General features: G+C 38.3%; 1 protein-coding gene across 9 annotated transcripts in view; it reads left to right on the forward strand.

The window, feature by feature from the left end:
• Positions 1–7,393: 7,393 nt before the first annotated feature.
• Positions 7,394–17,720, forward strand: part of EXOC6B (exocyst complex component 6B) — a 717,212-nt gene continuing 706,885 nt past the window's right edge. For all 9 annotated transcript variants that reach the window (XR_013830987.1, XR_013830988.1, XM_079940498.1 and 6 more), the window contains exon 1: positions 7,394–7,676. Coding sequence is in view for 7 of the 9 variants with exons in the window: in XM_079940498.1 (XP_079796624.1) it covers positions 7,564–7,676 (113 nt within the window). In the remaining 2 variants the exon portion in view is untranslated. The remainder of the gene's footprint in view (positions 7,677–17,720) is intronic.

A 17,720-nucleotide genomic window follows, 5' to 3' on the forward strand; every position in this document is an offset into this window, starting at 1 on the left:
CCAATAGGCACATGAAAAAATGGTGAACGTCACTAGTCATCAAGGAAATCCAAATCAAAACCACAAATGAAATATCACTTCACACTTGTCAGAATGGCTATTATCAAAAAGACAAGAAATAACATGTGTTGTCAATGATGTGGAGAAAAGAGAAACATTGTACACTCTGGTGGGAATGTAAATTGGTACAGCCACTGTGCAAAACAGTATGGAGATTCCTCAAAAAATAGCAATTTCACTCCTGGGTATTTATCTGAAGAAAACAAAAACAGTGATTAGAAAAGTTATATGCACACCTATGTTCATTGCAGCATTATTTACAATAGCCAAGATGTGGCAGAAACCCATGTGCCCATGAATGGATGAATGGATAAGAAGATGTGGTATATATATATATATATGAATAATAAAAAAGACATACACATATATATAATAAACACACACATATATATCTTGCTATTTGTGACAACATGGATGGACCTAGAGTATTATGCTAAGTGACATAGGTCAGACAAAGACAAATACTGTATGATTTTACTTATATGTGGAATCTGAAAAATAAAACAGAGGAACAAATATAAGAAAACAGAAACAGGGCTTCCCTGGTGGCGCAATGGTTGAGAGTCTGCCTGCCGATGCAGGGGACACGGGTTCGTGCTGCGGTCTGGGAAGATCCCACATGCCGCGGAGCGGCTGGGCCCGTGAGCCATGGCTGCTGAGCCTGCACGTCCGGAGCCTGTGCTCCGCAACGGGAGAGGCCACAACAGTGAGAGGCCCGCGTACCGCAAAAAAAAAAAAAAAAAAAGAAAGAAAAAAGAAACAGACTTAGATACAGATAGATACAGAGAAGAAACATGGTTCTACCAGAGGGGAGGGGTATGGGGGAGGAAAGAAATAGGTGAGGGAGATTAAGAGGTACAAACTTCCAGCTGCAAAATAAATGAGTCACAGGTATAAAATGTACAGTGTGGGGAATATAGCCAATAATTTTAGTATGTTTTTATAATGACGTAGTGCAACTAGACTTACTGTTGTGATCATTTTGAAAAGTATAAAAACACCAAATCACTATGTCATTAAACAGGAACTAACATAGTGTTGTAAATCAATTATACTTCAAAACCAACCAAACAAACAAACTCATATTAAAGGGGATCAGATATGCGGTTACCAGAAACAGGGGATAGGGGGAGGGGGAATTGGATGAAGGTTGTCAAATAGCACAAACTTCCAGTTATAAGATAAGCAAGTAAAAGATATGTAATGTAAAACATAATAAATGTAATTAACATTGCTGTATGTCATATATGAAAGTAAATCCAAGAGTAAATCCAAGAGTAAATCCAAGAGTTCTCATCATAAGAAAAAAGTTTTTCTCTTATGTCTTTAATTTTGTATCTATATGGTATGATAGATATTCACTAATCTTATCATTTCATGATGAATGTAAATTAAATCATTGTGCTGTACACCTTCAACTTATACAGTGTTGTACGTCCATTATATCTCAATAAAACTGGAAGAAAAAAAGTCTATTCAGATCTGCCCATTTTTCAATTGGTTTTTTTATTGTTTGTTTGTTTTGTTTTGTTATTGAGTTGTATGAGTTCTTTATTTTGGATATTAACCCCTTATCAGATATATGATTTGCAAATATTTTCTACCATTTGGTATGTTACCTTTTCATTTCAATGATAGTTTTGTTTTTGTTCTGCTTTTTTTTTTTTTTTCTGGGCAGAGAAAAAAATCATTAGTTTGATGTAGTCCCACTAGTTCATTTTTGCTTGTTTTGCTTGCACTTTTGGCATCACATCCAAAAAAAATTGTTACGAAGACCAATTACTCTGTGTTTTCTTCTAGTAGTTTTACAGTTTCTGGTCTTACCTTTAGGTCTTTAATCCATCTTGAGTCAATTTTTGTGCCTGATGTAAGATAAGGGTCCAGTTTCATTCTTCTGCATTTGGTTATCCAGTTTGAAAGGAGAGATTTTTATTTGGAAAGACTCAAGCATATGTATACTGATCAACGTAAAGAAAAGAAGGAACGTCTGAAGCTGTAAGAGGGAAGGTAAATAGTTGTGGGAACTTTTCCCAGAGGAGAAGTTGACTTCAGCAGGTGACAGTGATCCCCATTTCTCTTACACAGGAGATGAGGAAGAGTTGGATGAAAAGATGGTGAACAGTAGGGAAGTTGAAGTTTTCATAATGAATGGTGGTCATTTCAATGAAGTGGGAGGCAAATGCCTTTTCTAAGAGCAAGAAGGATAGAAGCAGGTCTAGGATTTTAAGTAGAGAGGAAAGGATTATAAATGGGTGCTGTGAGTGGAAATAGAAGTCAAAGGATGGTTGAATAGCCTTGAGGGTCCAAATGATACTGAGCAACACAAATGTGCTGTGGTGCTAGTTGCCATGGTCACAACCTTTTGTCTCCATGACAGAAGGGGGAGGAATTGGCAGTGTTGGTATGATGAAGATCAAGATGTTAAAGGAAGCTAAAGATTTAGAAATGGTTTAGTCAAATTGGTGGCTCATGGAAGTATGGAAACACGGGGTGAGTAGCTTCTAACTTTTATTCTGCCAAGCCCTGTTTTGGGCCCCTTACATTAAGTATTCTTAATACTTACAAATGCCTAAGGTAGATATTATAAACTCCATTTTATACCTGAGAAAACTGTAGCTTACGGAAGCCACATAACTTACTCAAACTCACCTGCTGATTAATGGAGAAGCCAGGGATCAAACTCAGATCTCTCTGAATTGGAAGCTTGGATAGAAGAAAATTCAGGATAGAAGGGGAAAATGCCAACAGATTTTATAAAAATCAGAAATGAAGACAAGGATTAGAGTAATGTGTAGGCCCCATGGAAATTAAGCAGAGGAAGAGGTGGATGGAAAGGGGGCACAGAGAGGAATTTCAGAGCTTGTAGTCTTGCCAATAGAGCAATGTTAATAGAACGTAAAGGAAAAAGTGAGGCTGTGAATGCATTGCCTAAGTGGCATGAGGAACATGGTTGGCATAGTTGGGATCCATGAAGTCAAGGTATTGGGTGGGTTATCCATGTTGATGTTGAAGTGTCTCAGGATGATGGCAGAGAATGAGGTGGATAGGGAATCTGTGAGCCAAGTGGTTAAATTTCTGAGGAGCATGACCACAGCTCAATCTGGTGCCCTACTTCATCAGGAAGGCTGAGAAATTAGGGGGTCAGAAGAACAGTTTAAACATGGCAGTGAAGAGTATTGAGAGGCTGTAAATCTACTGAGGCAGGAGACGAAAAATCGGTTCATTTACAGTGAATGAGGAGAAAGAGGTAGTTCTTTGAAGAGGGCTTCAAAGTGATCAGGAAGGGGTCTGAGAAATGATACAATCCATTATACTAATGTGGAAGCAGATGCGGAGAGGCAGAATGATTTGCTTAAGTTCACACAATAAATGCGTGGCAATGGAGGGGGTGGGTGGGACAGTATGGCTGAATGGTCAGGAAATAGAGTTTGGAATGAGATTGACTTGAGTTTGAATATCAGTGTGATCACTTACACTGTGAGGCTTGAGGTATTACCTAATCTCTCAGCTTTCTCATGTGTAAAATGAGATATATAATATCTATAGCAAAGGATTGTTGTAAGGACTTAATGGTGAATATGAAGTGCTTAGTTTCTGTATTGTGCTTGGCACCAGAAAGTGCCCAATACATTTTAACTGCTAAACTGGAACTGAACTAAAGGGCCCCAAGTCTTAGTCTGGTACTCTTCTGGTCATTGCACACTGACCTGACATTCTATTTAGAGGGCATTCATGTTAGGCCATCTTCATTCGAGTTTCCTACACTAGTCACTCCAAACTCACACACCCTTGCTGGTAAGAACTCATGTGAGATCTCTGGCTTCTGAGGGGGCTAAAAAAAACCCCTGCTGACAGTGGCAGAAGCTAGTTTAACCACTACTATACATTTCTGGTCTACATACTCGTCTTCTTCCTGTGATGTACATACAAAAAGCTTTTTGCCGAGTGAGACGCTAAAATTGATGATTGAAGGGATCTTCTTTCATATATTTCAAGAGGTCTTTAAAAATACAGAAGGCTCCATACTCTCCCTACCTCTCCTACGTCTGTCTGAAATTGTTTAAGCATGAGTAATGAAACAAGGTGAGGACAGCCAGAGATTATCTAGAAACAGACAGGTTTAGCCACTTGCTCAGTTCCTTGCAAACCAGGACTTGTAATCCATTCTCCTCACTACTGGTTTATTTTTAAAATGTATTTTTAATGAATAACTACAATTTTTTTTGTAGTTATTAACTACAAAAAGCAGTACATACATGAGGGAAAGAATTCCAAAAGTGCATACATAGTAAAAATTATCTTCCTCCTACTTCAGGACCCTTCCTCCCAATCTCTCTCCTGGCTGCCACTACTGTTGACAGTTCCTTGGATATCCTTTCAGAAATATTCTATCTGTGTAGTATTTTATGTATATATAGGCATATATATGAATTTTTTCTTTGTGATAAAAAAAAAATTTATTTATTTATTTATTTATTTGGCTGCCCTGGGTCTTAGTTGTGGCACTTGGGATCTTCACTGTGGCGAGTGGGATCTTTAGTTGTGGCATGCAGGATCTTTAGTTGCGGCATGCGGGCTCTTAGTTGAGGCATGCGGGATCTAGTTCCCTGACCAGGGATCGAACCCAGGCCCTCTGCATTGGGAGTGTGGAGTCTTAACCTCTGGACCACCAGGGAAGTCCCGTGATTTTTTTAATTGAGGTATAAATGACTTACAACATTAGTAATTTCTGGTGTACAACGTCATGATTTGATATTTGTATATGTTGTGAAATAAGTGTAGTTAATATCCGTCACCATACGTAGTTACAGAACATTTTTTTTTCTTGTGGTGAGAATTTTTAAGATCTAGTCAATTAGCTACTTTCAACTATGCGATACAGTATTCTTTTTGGTTTTTTCCTTTTTTTTTTCAACAAATATATCTGTTCAGTTTTTTATTCAACCAAACAAAAAGATTCTACAATCAATTCCACTTGCATTTTTTCCTTGAAATATAGTTGATTTACAATGTTGTGTTAATTACTGCTGTACAGCATATATACATTCTTTTTTTAAAAAAAATAAATTTATTTATTTATTTATGGCTGTGTTGGGTACTCGTTGCTGTGCGTGGGCTTCCTCTAGTTGTGGCGAGTGGGGGCCACTCTTCGTTGTGGTGCGCGGGCCTCTCACTGTTGTGGCCTCTCCTGCTGTGGAGCACAGGCCCCAGGCGTGCAGGCTTCAGTAGTTGTGGCACGTGGGCTCAGCAGTTGTGGCTCGTGGGCTCTAGAGTGGAGGCTCAGTAGCTGTGGCACACGGGCTCAGCTGCTCCGCAGCATGTGGGATCCTCCCGGGCCAGGGCTCGAACCCATGTCCCCTGCATTGGCAGGCAGACTCCCAACCACTGAGCCACCAGGGAAGCGCCTACATTCTTTTTTTAAATATTCTTTTCCATTATGGTTTATCATAGGATATTGAATATAGTCCTCTGTGCTATACAGTATGACCTTGCTGTTAATCTCCTTTTCTCTTTTTCCTGAAGTATAGTTGATATACAATATTATATAAGTTTCAGGTGTACAACAAAGTGATTCACAATTTTTAAAGGTTATATCCCATTTATAGTTATAAAATATTGGTTATATTCCCTGTGCTGTACAATATATCCTTGTATCTTATTCATTTTATACATAGTAGTTTGTACCTCTTAATCCCCTCCCCCATCTTGCCCCTCCCCACTTCCCTCTCCCAACTTGTAACCACTAGTTTGTTCTCTATATCTGTGAGTCTGTTTCTTTTTTCTTGTATTCACTAGTTATTTTATTTTTTTAGATTCCACATATAAGTGGTATCATACAATATTTGTCTTTCTCTGTCTGACTTATTGCACTTAGCATAATACCCTCTAGGTCCATCATCCATGCTGTTGCTAATGGCAACATTTCATTCTTTTTTATGGCTGAGTAGTATTCCATTATGTGTGTGTGTGTGTGTGTGTGTGTGTGTGTGTGTATACCACATCTTCTTTACCCATTCATCTGCTGATGGACACTTAGGTTGCTTGAATTTTTTTTTTAAATGAAAACATGCTCTATATACTGTTTCATGCATTTTTTCACTCTACCCTACAATTTGAAGACAGTTTCATATCTGAATATAGAGTCTTTTCTCTTTCTCCTTGATGATTGCATAATTATCCGTGGCATAAATTATTTAGCCTCAACTTCCAGTTTGGTTCTTACATGCCTTTTTTGTTGATGGCACCATTCTCCCGGTTACTCTGCTCCAAACCTTGGAGTAATACCAAACATCCTCCTTCCCCATACCTAGTAAATCATGCCAATTCTGCTTTTACAATGCTTTTCCTACTTGTCCATTCTTTTTCATTCTCATTGCCACTTCCCTGGTTTAGGCCTTAACATTTTCTATCGCATTTTCCTGTCTCCAAATTTTCTATTTCTGTCCACCTTGCACACTTGCTTTAGATCAAGTTTCCTAAGGCCAAGATTTGGTTTGTGTCACTACTCTTCTTAAAAACCTTCAGTGGATTCCCAGTCATTGTGTTATATTTTAAAACTCAAGCAGTGATCAATAAATATAATTTAAAAATTCTAATCTGGTGAATTTATGAAATGCAGATGCCTGGATAAGAATGTCCATATGTAGGACCTTTGGTCTGTATTAAAAAAAAGGATCCAAGGTGCTTTTGATGCAGTTGGTTGTTGGACCAGTGGAGCCATTAGAATAAAGTACAAATTTCTCTTCCCAGTATTCCTTTTCCAAGATGCTTTTCCAGCCCCATCTCTTGCTACTACTTCTCTACACACCAGTGCAAATGAAGTTTTTGTTGGCCTTCTGGGTGCTCCTCACACCTTGCAATCACATCTTTAAAAAATGTTCAGGCTTAGTCTCTCAATGAATCCTTCGCAGCCAGAAGTGATCACTGTGCTCGATTCTCTGAACTGGCTTACAGGTACATTATGCCTTATCTCTTAGTTTCGGGTTTCTTAGTTTTGAGCTTTTCCTCCCTGTTAACTTGTAAGATCGCTGTCCGCAGAAACCTAGTTCGTCCTTTCTTAATATTCGTGCGTATAGAGGCTTTTGCACTTTGAGGCATGGGTCTTAAGAATTTGTAGGTTTAGTGCCATTGCCGGACTTAATCTCCGTTGCATATGAAGTCCTTAACTGTTCCTGCCTTAGAGCGGAGCTTTTAACACGTTTGCCGATTCAATGAATAACGTGTGGAACCCCATCTCCCAGAGAACTACAATCCCAGCGGGCATTGCGCGGAACGTCTGCGGACGCGGGGACGTTAGGGGGCGTGCCGCATGTGAGGGAGGGGTCGTCCTGCGGGTAGCAGGAGGCTCAGGAGGCTCTGGAGACTGGGGTGAGAGAGAGGAGCGAGAGAGAGAGAGAGAGAGAGAGAGCGAGAGAGAGGGAGAGAGGGAGAGAGAGAGAGCGCGAGCGAGCGAAAGGTGAGCCGAGCTGAAGGAGGGCACGCGCTGCCGGGCACCCCCAGTCTATGGAGCGGGGTAAGATGGCGGAGGCGGAGAGCCTGGAGACAGCGGCGGAGCACGAGCGGATCCTCCGAGAGATCGAGAGCACCGACACGGCCTGCATCGGGCCCACGCTCAGGTACCCTGGGTACCGGGGCCACAGATGGGCGGGCACGGGCGGGATCCGGGGGCAGGCTTCCTCCGGGCTGTGCGCCGGGCCGGCCACACTCAGGGCCAGCGCCGGCCCCTCCCTTCGGAGAGCCAGGCGAGCGACCTCCACCCTCGGTGAGGCGGGTCCCCCTCCGCAGTCTCGCCGGGGGGTCCCTTCCCGACCGTCGGCGCCGGCAGCCCCGTTACTCTGTAGGCTCCTGCCTCCCTTGGGGCTGGGGCAGCCGTCGTTCTCCCTCCGAGGCTAGACCGGCGCGGGCAGCGGGAGCGCGCCCGGCAGGTGGTGGCTTTTAGCAGAGCTTTCCCACTGAGGACATCACCCTTCTGTCTCCGACTCAAACCCCGTCCTGCCCTAGACCCAAGACCTGCTCTTCAGGCAAAACAGAATTCACCCCACGGTCTCTTGCTCGGAAATTAAACTCTTGCCTCAGAATCACAACCACTTCTCAGATTCGAGTTCTTGAAAATCCTAGGCCTGGAAGGAGGGAAGTTTCCTTCAGCGTCTCCTGTGAGCGGGTGCTCGCTGAGCCCTGTCAGGAGGACGACCTCCCCAAGTGTGCAGCCTCCTGGTACTCCTCACCGAAGAGACGTTATCTCCCCTCCGTTCCCTGTGACCATTACTTTGCCCACACACCCCCATTTTATTTGGAGTTGTCAAAACAAGCCGCCACCCACCTCAACTTATTTAACAAAACTTAGGTACCACTTACTATGTAAAGTGCAAGACATTTATTAAGCGATTTACAAGTATAACTTATTCAAACTGCACAACAGCCCTATTAGGAAGGTACTATTATTGCCCTCCTTTTACAGATGATGCACAGAGAGGTTAAGTGACTTGCCCAAGGTCACAGAGAAAATAAATTAGGAGAGTCGTGATTCCTGCTCACGCATTCTGGATCCAGAGTCTGCATTCTTAATCTCTGTTTTTCTGCCTCAGTTGGGGATCACCATCTACCAGTACTTTATGTTAATTACTCACCAAGCGCAATTTCAAACTACCTTTTTCTTTCCCCTCAGTTTATTAGTGCCCTAGAACTAACTTATCTTCGTCCTTCCTGTGGCACCTTCTGGTCTCCATGCAGCCAACAGAGAGAATTATCTTACCCGCCGTGTACAGTCTTGGGTCGCTGTTCCTCCCCTCAAAAAAGTTATTACTCACTGCTTTGTTTTTTCATGGGGAGAGTTGCCTCATGAAAGTGTTTGAAGGAGGGGCAGGCTGGAGACTAGACTCCTCATTTCCAGCCGCACAGCTTCCTTCTCCAGGGCATATTGTTAGCACAGTTTTACCAGTGCCATCCCTGGACATGGGACATGACCATCCTTAGTAGTTTGCTTTTTGTCTCTTACTGCATTATGATCATGACCGTCATGCTCCTCTCTTTTTACATTTTCTTGAGTTCTTAGGGGTGAATGACCCTCATTTCATTATCTTTACTTTTATAAAAACTAAGGACTACTTACTGATATTCTATGTACATTATTAATGGTTATTAATATTTGGTTTTCATGAAACAAAATGTTATTAGAGTTACTGAGGATGCTGTTTCAGTGTTCTACTAAGAAATTTGGCTGTTGAGCTATATAGTTGGCAGCCAAGCAAAGCTCCTGCTGGAACAGTTGGGATTACCAGAGTTTTGAGGAAGGATTCTTCATCAGAACACCATTAATGTTGTCTTGAGTTGGTTGCGGTTTTTAATTGCTGTCGTTCTTGGTTTATAGGATAAATGACTTAATTTAGTGTTATCAATTTAGTTGTGATTTGTTATGTTAGCTCTCCACTGAATAGTAGTGCATATTTGTTCAACTGAATTTTGGCCTGTAATTTTCCATTATCTTGTCTGAAGAGTATACATATTATGTTTAAAATATGTTACTCATTCTCCCACAGATTTGCCTCATTGTTATCACTGAGTTCTTTTTTCACTGGAAAGTCAGGTTTTGTTGGGGTATATGGATTAGGGATCTTTTGTCCTAAGGGGACATGGTAAAAAAAAAAAGTTTTGAAAACCGCTGCACTATCCTACTACTTTTAGTTGCTTTTCTTGACTCCCTTTTATCATTATTAGGGGCTTTTCATTTTTGGCCTCGTCTGGTCTTTGGTGGATAACCCTAAATCTTACTATCAGACCCAAGATTCAATTACTAGAACATCCTATAATACAAGTAATATACACTGTCTCTGTCTTTAGTCTAGCTTGTTCTTCCCATATTCACAGGGGACGATCTCATCTTTCTTTCTTATTCCATTCAGAGGCAGCAGCATGCACAGACTTGATGTTTCACATCTCATGCTTTACCCTGGGTGCACTTCCATAATCATTATCTCCTGGTTTTCCATCACAGTTATTAAACAGGTTTGATAAAGGCCATAGGCTCTCTTCCCTAACTTTACTCTTAACTGTAAATCTCAAACTCTATCCCTCTTCATAGTCTTTCCTGTTTCTTCTGAGGTAGCATTTTTAAGGCACCGGGTTCTTAGCTGTTCCTGAGAAAGGTTTTGTAAGTGAAGAGGAACTAGATAATAATAATTTGTGGTACCAAATTATTCTTCCAGTTTTATCCCTTTTTGTTTGAGGAGCCACAGTGGCTTGACTTTTTCATTATATAACTAACCTTATTTAAGCTTGAACAGTAAATGCAATGTTAGTTGATTCCCATGTATCATAAGGAGTGCCTTTCCTTACTTACTGTAATTCTGAAAGTCCCAAGCTTATCCATGCATATAGAGGCTGTTGCCTAGCAAATTCTTTTGGGAAAGCAGCCATCTCTTTCTTCTCTGTCTTCATCTCAAAAATTATTTTGTTAACTACAAGTCCTGATTTTGCAGATGAGGAAAGAGGCCCATAAGATGTTAGGGCATGTCTTGTTTTTAAAATAATATTGATTCTTGCCTTGTAGTGCTAATGCTAAAATAGTGATCACAAATCACTCATGAACAATAGCTTCATAGTTTCATTTTTCAAATCACGTTTACATATCTCTAGTCTTCTTTCACATCAGTTATTCAGAATAAGCCATTTCCTCACTTTGCTCTCTGGGTGCTAGCAATTAACATTCAGTTTTAATTGCTATTTAAGATTTTAAAACAGACTTTTAAATTTAACAGTGAAATACATTGCCTTTAAAACAGTAGCTTTATTGGGATATAATTCATATCCCGTACAGTTCACCCATTTAAACTATACAATTCAGTGTTTTTTAGTGTATTCACAGAGTTGTGTAACGGTCACCACAGTCTAATTTTAGAACATTTTCATCACCCCCAAAAGAAACCCCATACCCATTAGCACTCACTCTTCATTCTGTCCCCCTTCCCAAGGTAGTCACTACTTTCTGTCTTTATGGGTTTGCCTATTCTGTTCACTTTGTATAAATGGAATCATACAACATTTTGAGGAACTGCCAAACTGTTTAACAAAATGTCTGTACCATTTTGCATTCCTGCCAGCAATGTGTAAGTGTTCCAGTTTCTTCATATCCTTGTCAGCACTTGTTAGTATCTTTTTTATTTTAGCCATCCTAGTGGATACGAAGTTGCGTCTCACTGTCGTTTTGATTTGCATTTCCCTAATGGTTAATGTTTTCATGTGCTTATTATTATTATTTTTGCGGTATGCGGCCTCTCACTGTTGTGGCCTGTCCCGTTGCGGACCACAGGCTCCGGACGCGCAGGCCCAGCAGCCATGGCTCACGGGCCCAGCCGCTCCGCGGCACGTGGGATCCTCCCGGACCGGGGCACGAACCTGTGTCCCCTGCACCCGCAGGCGGACTCTCAACCACTGCGCCACCAGGGAAGCCCATGTGCTTATTATTTATTTATCTTTTTTGGAGCAATGTCTATTGAGATCCTTTGCTCAGTTTTTACTTCGGTTGTCTTTTTATTATTGAGTTGTAAGAGTTCTTTATATATTCTGGATATAAGTCTCTTACCAGGAATAGGATTTGCAAATACTTTCTTCCATTCTTTTGGTTTGTTTTTTCATTTTTCTTGTTGCACAAAAGTTAAATTTTGATGTAAGTCCAGTATATCTAGTTTTTATTTTTTTGCTTGTGCTTTTGGTGTTGTATCTAGGAAGCCTTTGCTTTACCCAAGATTATGAAGATTTCCTCTTGTTTTTTTCCTGAGTTGTATAATTTTATCTTTACATTAAGGTCTGTGATCCATTTTGAGTTAATTTTTGCCTATAGTGTAAGGAAGGATGTTCATTTTCATTCTTTTACGTGTTGATATGCAGTTCTAGCATCATTTGTTGATTGCCATTTTTCTAACCCAGATATGTTTCTGGTTGATTTATCTTGGTCTTTTTGCCATTAAATTTATATTCCTTATTTGTAGCAGAAATGTAACCTTCAAGACCCTGTCATTGTGTTTGTTTGACTTTGCTGTTCAGCTTGACCTCCCTTGTTGAGTGCTCTCACCTGGGAAGAAGTTTGCTCTAATGTTTTCAGGTAAAGGTTTTCTCTTTTTTAGCTTAGTTGCTGCCTTCCATTTCTGAGGTTCTTGTGTTATAAGAATGATGTGATTGCTATATTTGATCTTGGTAAAGCACTTTACTTTAGGGACTGATTCTTGTCTTACCTCATGGAATGGTTTTGTGTTATACTGCTCAGCTTTAAGATTAACATAAGGTGTATTAATGATAGAATCTTACCTATTTGATCTTTTTCATTGTTGAAACATTAAAAAAGCTATTATGTCAACATTTTAAAAATTTTGGAAGCTATATTAAGAATTACTTACACTCCTATAACACTGCTGCTGTTGTTTTGGTGCATTTCCTTTTAGACCTTTGCTTTATGTATTTTGTTGTTAAAAAGCTGTATTCTTGGTACAGTAACAATTTTCTCTCTTGCTTATTTAATTAAGTTGTATGTAAAGCTGCCTCTTACAGAAAAGAAATATGGGAAATATTTTCAAAAGCTGTTTAGCTCAGTGTCATTTGATAATTAAATATGGGGAACTGGCTTCCCCACTTACTACTTCTGTGCCTTTGGCCACATGGCTTTGTTTTCCATCCTCTGCTCTCCCCTGTTACCTAAGTTGTACAGAAACCAGTTAATCATAATCCTTGGTTTATGACACTGTCTCATTATTGGTCACCGCATGGACCTCTTTAAACAATTAATTACTTGTTTTTATAAGCAATTTACCACCCTAGTAGGCAAATTTTTCTCATCTTTAAAATGGGGATTATACCACCTACATTGCAGGAACAGTATCAAAAAAAAAAAAAAAGGAGATAAAGCGTTCTTCACTGTACCTGCTAGGTAGTAGTAACTCCGATAATGTGAATCATCTGCCTTTTACCCTTGAGTTTGCTATGTGGACTTAGGTATTTCTGTTTTTGGAGTTATGTTAATTACAAAACTTAGTGTTTGGAGTGGTTCTTGACTTTTTTTTTTCCCTTCCACTCATACAGCTGAGGGATATAATATTCATCAATAATCAGACCCTGGAAGTGGTTACTTTGATATAGACTGGAGAATGGAGGAGGAGATGGGAAACAATTTTATAAACGCAGTTCAGGTGACTGATATACTCCGTCCTTGACAATCAGTGAGGGGAAAGAAATGATCTCCCATTGCTAATTGCTTATTTTTTAGTAGTAGCTCCCTTCTAAAAATAAAATTTTTATATTTTAATTTATAAATGTAAGGTAATGACTTGTAAAAAGAAGAAACAGACAACAAAAAACTTAATCCTACCACCCTGTCACAATCTTATATTTGTATATTTCTTTTAAGCTTTTTCCATATTTATTACATTAGAAGAATATTATCATGTTGTGTCTTGCTTTTTCAGTTAACATATTATATACAGTTTTATACATTGTTATATATTATATATCTATATTATTTTGGTGGCTTCATTCATGAATTAATTTATGCATTCATTCTACAAATATTTATGGAACAACTTCTATGTGCCAGGTACTCTTCCAGGCTCTGGGGTACAACAGGGAACAAAATAGACATGTCCCTGCCCTTTTGGACCTTACATTCTAGCGGAGCACTCACAGAATAAACAAACACATAGATACATAAAATAATAGTGTTATTTAGTTGTTAGTGTTACATATGATGGGGTATTAGTTTTGATTAGGTGATTAGAAAAAGTTATTCTGGCAAAGGTTTGAAAAGAGTGAAGGAGCAAGCCATATGGCTCTCTGGGAGAAGTACCTTCCAGACAGCAGGCACAGTGTGAAGACTCAGGAGAAGCATAATGGGAGGTGATGGTAGGAAATTAGTGAGGGTCCACATAGTGTAGACAAAGAAAGAGACTGATTTTATTTCTAAGTGATATGGCAAGGTACAAGAGAGTTTTGAGCAGGAAAGTGACATGCTGTAACTTAAGTTAAACAAAGAACATTCTGGCTGCTGTGTGAAGATTGGAGTAAGAGAAGAAACAGGAAAACCAGTCAAGGGATATTTGCAGTAATAAGGACTAAGAGATGGTTGTAGCATGCAGTAAGATGTTGGGGAGGAGATGATGAGAAGTAGTTGGATTTAGAATATGTTTTGAAAGCAGAGCCAAAATATTGGATTAGTTATAGGGGTTAAAGAAACAGAGGAATCAAGCATGATTCCAAGGCTCTTGGCCTAAGTAAATGGGTGAATGGTGGTGCCATTTATTAGAATAGAGAATAAAGGGGGAGGAATTTTATTTTTCTTCGTGGCACTTACTATTGCCTGACGGATATAATTTTTAATTGTCTCCTTCATTAGAATGTGTATTCCAGGAGGGGAGGAATTTTGTTTCTTTTGTTTGCTGCTGTATCCTGGAAACCTGAAAGAGTGCCTGGCATACAGTTGGTACTCAATAAATATTTGTTGAATGAATAGAAGAATAAAATAATTGTACCATGAACTGTTAATTATTTGGGGGTTAATTAAATGATTTGTAGATTAACTGTCTTAAAAAATATGACTAGGCTTTTGAGGAAAAAATAAAACTGCTGAAAATCTTGAAAACCTCGGCGTGCTGGAAGTGTTTATTTTTTGGAATTACATATGATTTTAGAGTTCCTCTTTCTCTTCAGCAAAAGCGTAATCTAAAATAATTGGCCTCTAATGCCTGTGAATCTTAAATATTTTTGCAGTATTGTTAAAATTTTTCAAATATAAGTATGATAACTTTAGTGACTAAAATGTTATGATCTAAGTACACATTGTATAAATAAAGCTTAACATTTGGTAATAAGTTAAAATTTTTGTACATTTGGGAAAAAGGGGGTGGACAGTGTTAAATAAGTTTCAATTACAATATGGAATAGGATAATGAATTTTTTGTGGTTTAATAAAGAAAAGTTAGGTTTTATTTTAATAACTTCATTGACTTGTCAAGCAAATTGAAAAATGAAAAACTGAAAAAGCCCTCTTGTAGCTGATAAGACAGTGCTGGTTTGGTTCAATCAGCATTGGGCTCCAAGTCTGATTTTATTCGAGCTAAATAAACAAAAATTTTCATTGAAGCTCTTCCAGTGGAAGGTTATTCTGGTGTGTTATCTGATCAATTAGATTCAAGCCATAGAAAAATTAGTAGTCACAGAGGGAAATTAAATGGGAGAGTAGCATTTGGCAATCATTCCTATGTTGAATTTGAAGAATTTATTAGTTATCATTAGATCAAATATATAGTGCTGGTGAAACTCATCTGGAAATTTTACCTAGTATAATTCTGAAAATAAAATATGAATGGGTAAATTATCTTTATTTGTATGGGTTTGAAATATTTAAAAAGTGGAAAGAAAATGATAGAACCATAAATCTAGTATTTTTCCCATTCCCTCTATTCCTCATTTTATTAGTTTGTTGTTTATTCTTCCATTGTATTTTTAATGCAAATATAGGCATATATGATTTTATTTTCTCCTCCCCTTTTACAAAAGAAGCAGTGTACTGTATATGCAGTTCTGTAGCTTAGTGTTTTATATTATTTCATCAATATATTTTGGAGATCTGTCCATATCAGTATGCAGAGATTTCCCTTATTCTTTTTTACAGCTACATAGTGTAAATATACTATGGTTTATTCAGCCAGTTCCCTATTTCTGTATACTTGGCTTATGTCCAGTCTTTTGTTGGACAAAATAATGCAGCAGTGAATAATCTCGAATGTCTGTAATTTCTTATTGTACATTTCCTACTGTATCTGTAGGATCGATTCCCAGAAGTGGGATTGCTGGGTAAAATAATGAGTGTACCTGTACTTTGGTAGGTATTACTTTCTACAGGGGTTGTACCATTTTGTTCTCCTTCTAGCCGTCTATGAGATTGCTCATTTCTCCATAGCATTTTCAGCAAAGTGTGTTTTAGACTTTTGAGTTTTTGCTAATATGATAATGACAAATGGTATTTCAGCGTTTTTATTTGTACTGTATGAGTGAGGCTGAACATCTCTTCATATGTGTAAAGACTGTGTGTGTGTGTGTGTACTGTCTGTCCGTGTCCTTTGATTATTTTTCTATAGGGTTGGTATTTTTCTCTTTGATTTGGGAGCACCAGTAAAGAACCTTTGATAATTATGCTTTGCTTAAATGCATCAGGAGTGTACAAACTAAAATGGGTTGTGATTACTAAAACAAAGAAGCTATTGTTTTTTATGGAATGAAAGTTTCAAACCTGCCTTTCTGTTGTTTTAGTTATAAAGGAACATGAATAAACAGACATTTTAAAAGAATTAAAAAAAATCTTATACCAAGAGGCTATGATAATTTGAAATCAGAAGGTTTTTTGGGGGAATGCAGTAACATTATTAGATAATGCTGCTTCACATACAAATACAGTTCTTAGCAAATCAGAGGATGTCAACCTTTTAATAAATTCTTTACGTTAAAATGTTCTGGTATGTATTCACATGTTTACATAATTTCCAGCATTTACCTAATTAGTATATGAATTAGTTGCAAAAAATTATTGATAAGGACAATTATTTAGTATGGTTTTGGAAGCAGTTTAGAATTTTAGAGGACATTTATGACGTAGCTTTAGTTTGGAATATGATATGTATGAATATTGATTAGGTCATTGAGGAAAATAAAGATATTTTGATTCTTTACATCGTTGGATTTGATAGATTTTAGTATTCGCTAATGATGTAGTAATTTATTTACTCACATACAAAATCAAGCTTCCAGCTGAAAACAACTTGAAGCAATAAAATTAGTGAGTAGCTTCTCTATGAAACATGTTAATCTGGGTTGAGATGCTAAGCAACTATGACATTTAATATTTGCTTGGGGGAGATAGCAAAAATAATGAGGGGGGAGGAGTTAGTAAAAACTGAGTTAAAAATAAAGCTGAGCTTAAACCTGATGTGATTAATAGCTTATTTCTTAGAGATGTCTGCTATGGCTGTGGGAAAAAAGAGTAAAGCCTTTTTTTGCAGTGTAGTAGTATCTGCTGGAGTATTTAGAAAACAAGACAGTTTGCTGACTAGCTGATGTTACATGGACTTTGTTTGAATATTTGAAGTAAGGAGAGGTCAGTTAAGAGATAGTGATAATGAAATATTTTATTATTTTGGCTATTTTAGAAAGCAATTTGTGATGTGTATCTGTAAGTTATATTTTACGTTCCTCGATGTCCTTGGAATGTTAAATGTTTTCTTTCAAATTGCGGGTAACATTAATATTTCCTTCACATTTTGACTGATTTTTTTGAAGGGTGATTAATTTTCTCTTAACTCTGTTTTGGGGTTATTCTCAGTCTCCTTCCCCTCTTATTCTGGTTGACAATTGACTGTTTTCTCTTTCTCTCTCTTTTTCTCTGATTTTCCCCTTGCCTTGTAGAAAGGAATTAGATGGTTTCCAAAAATCTACATGATTTAAAAAGATATTGTAATAGATACATCAAAGGTGGTGAGCAAATTGGGGGGAGGGAAAACAAAGGTAGGAAAGAGAATATGAAGTCAAGAGTGAGAGCTGTTAAAAGATTATGTTTGTTAAGGTAGGCCATCAGTTTGGCTCTAGGCTTTCCGGCAGCTAGTGCAAAAACGAGATACGCTTTGTTG

The sequence above is a fragment of the Stenella coeruleoalba genome (assembly GCF_951394435.1).
Source record: "Stenella coeruleoalba genome assembly, chromosome: 13".
NCBI classification, from domain to species: Eukaryota; Metazoa; Chordata; class Mammalia; order Artiodactyla; family Delphinidae; genus Stenella; species Stenella coeruleoalba.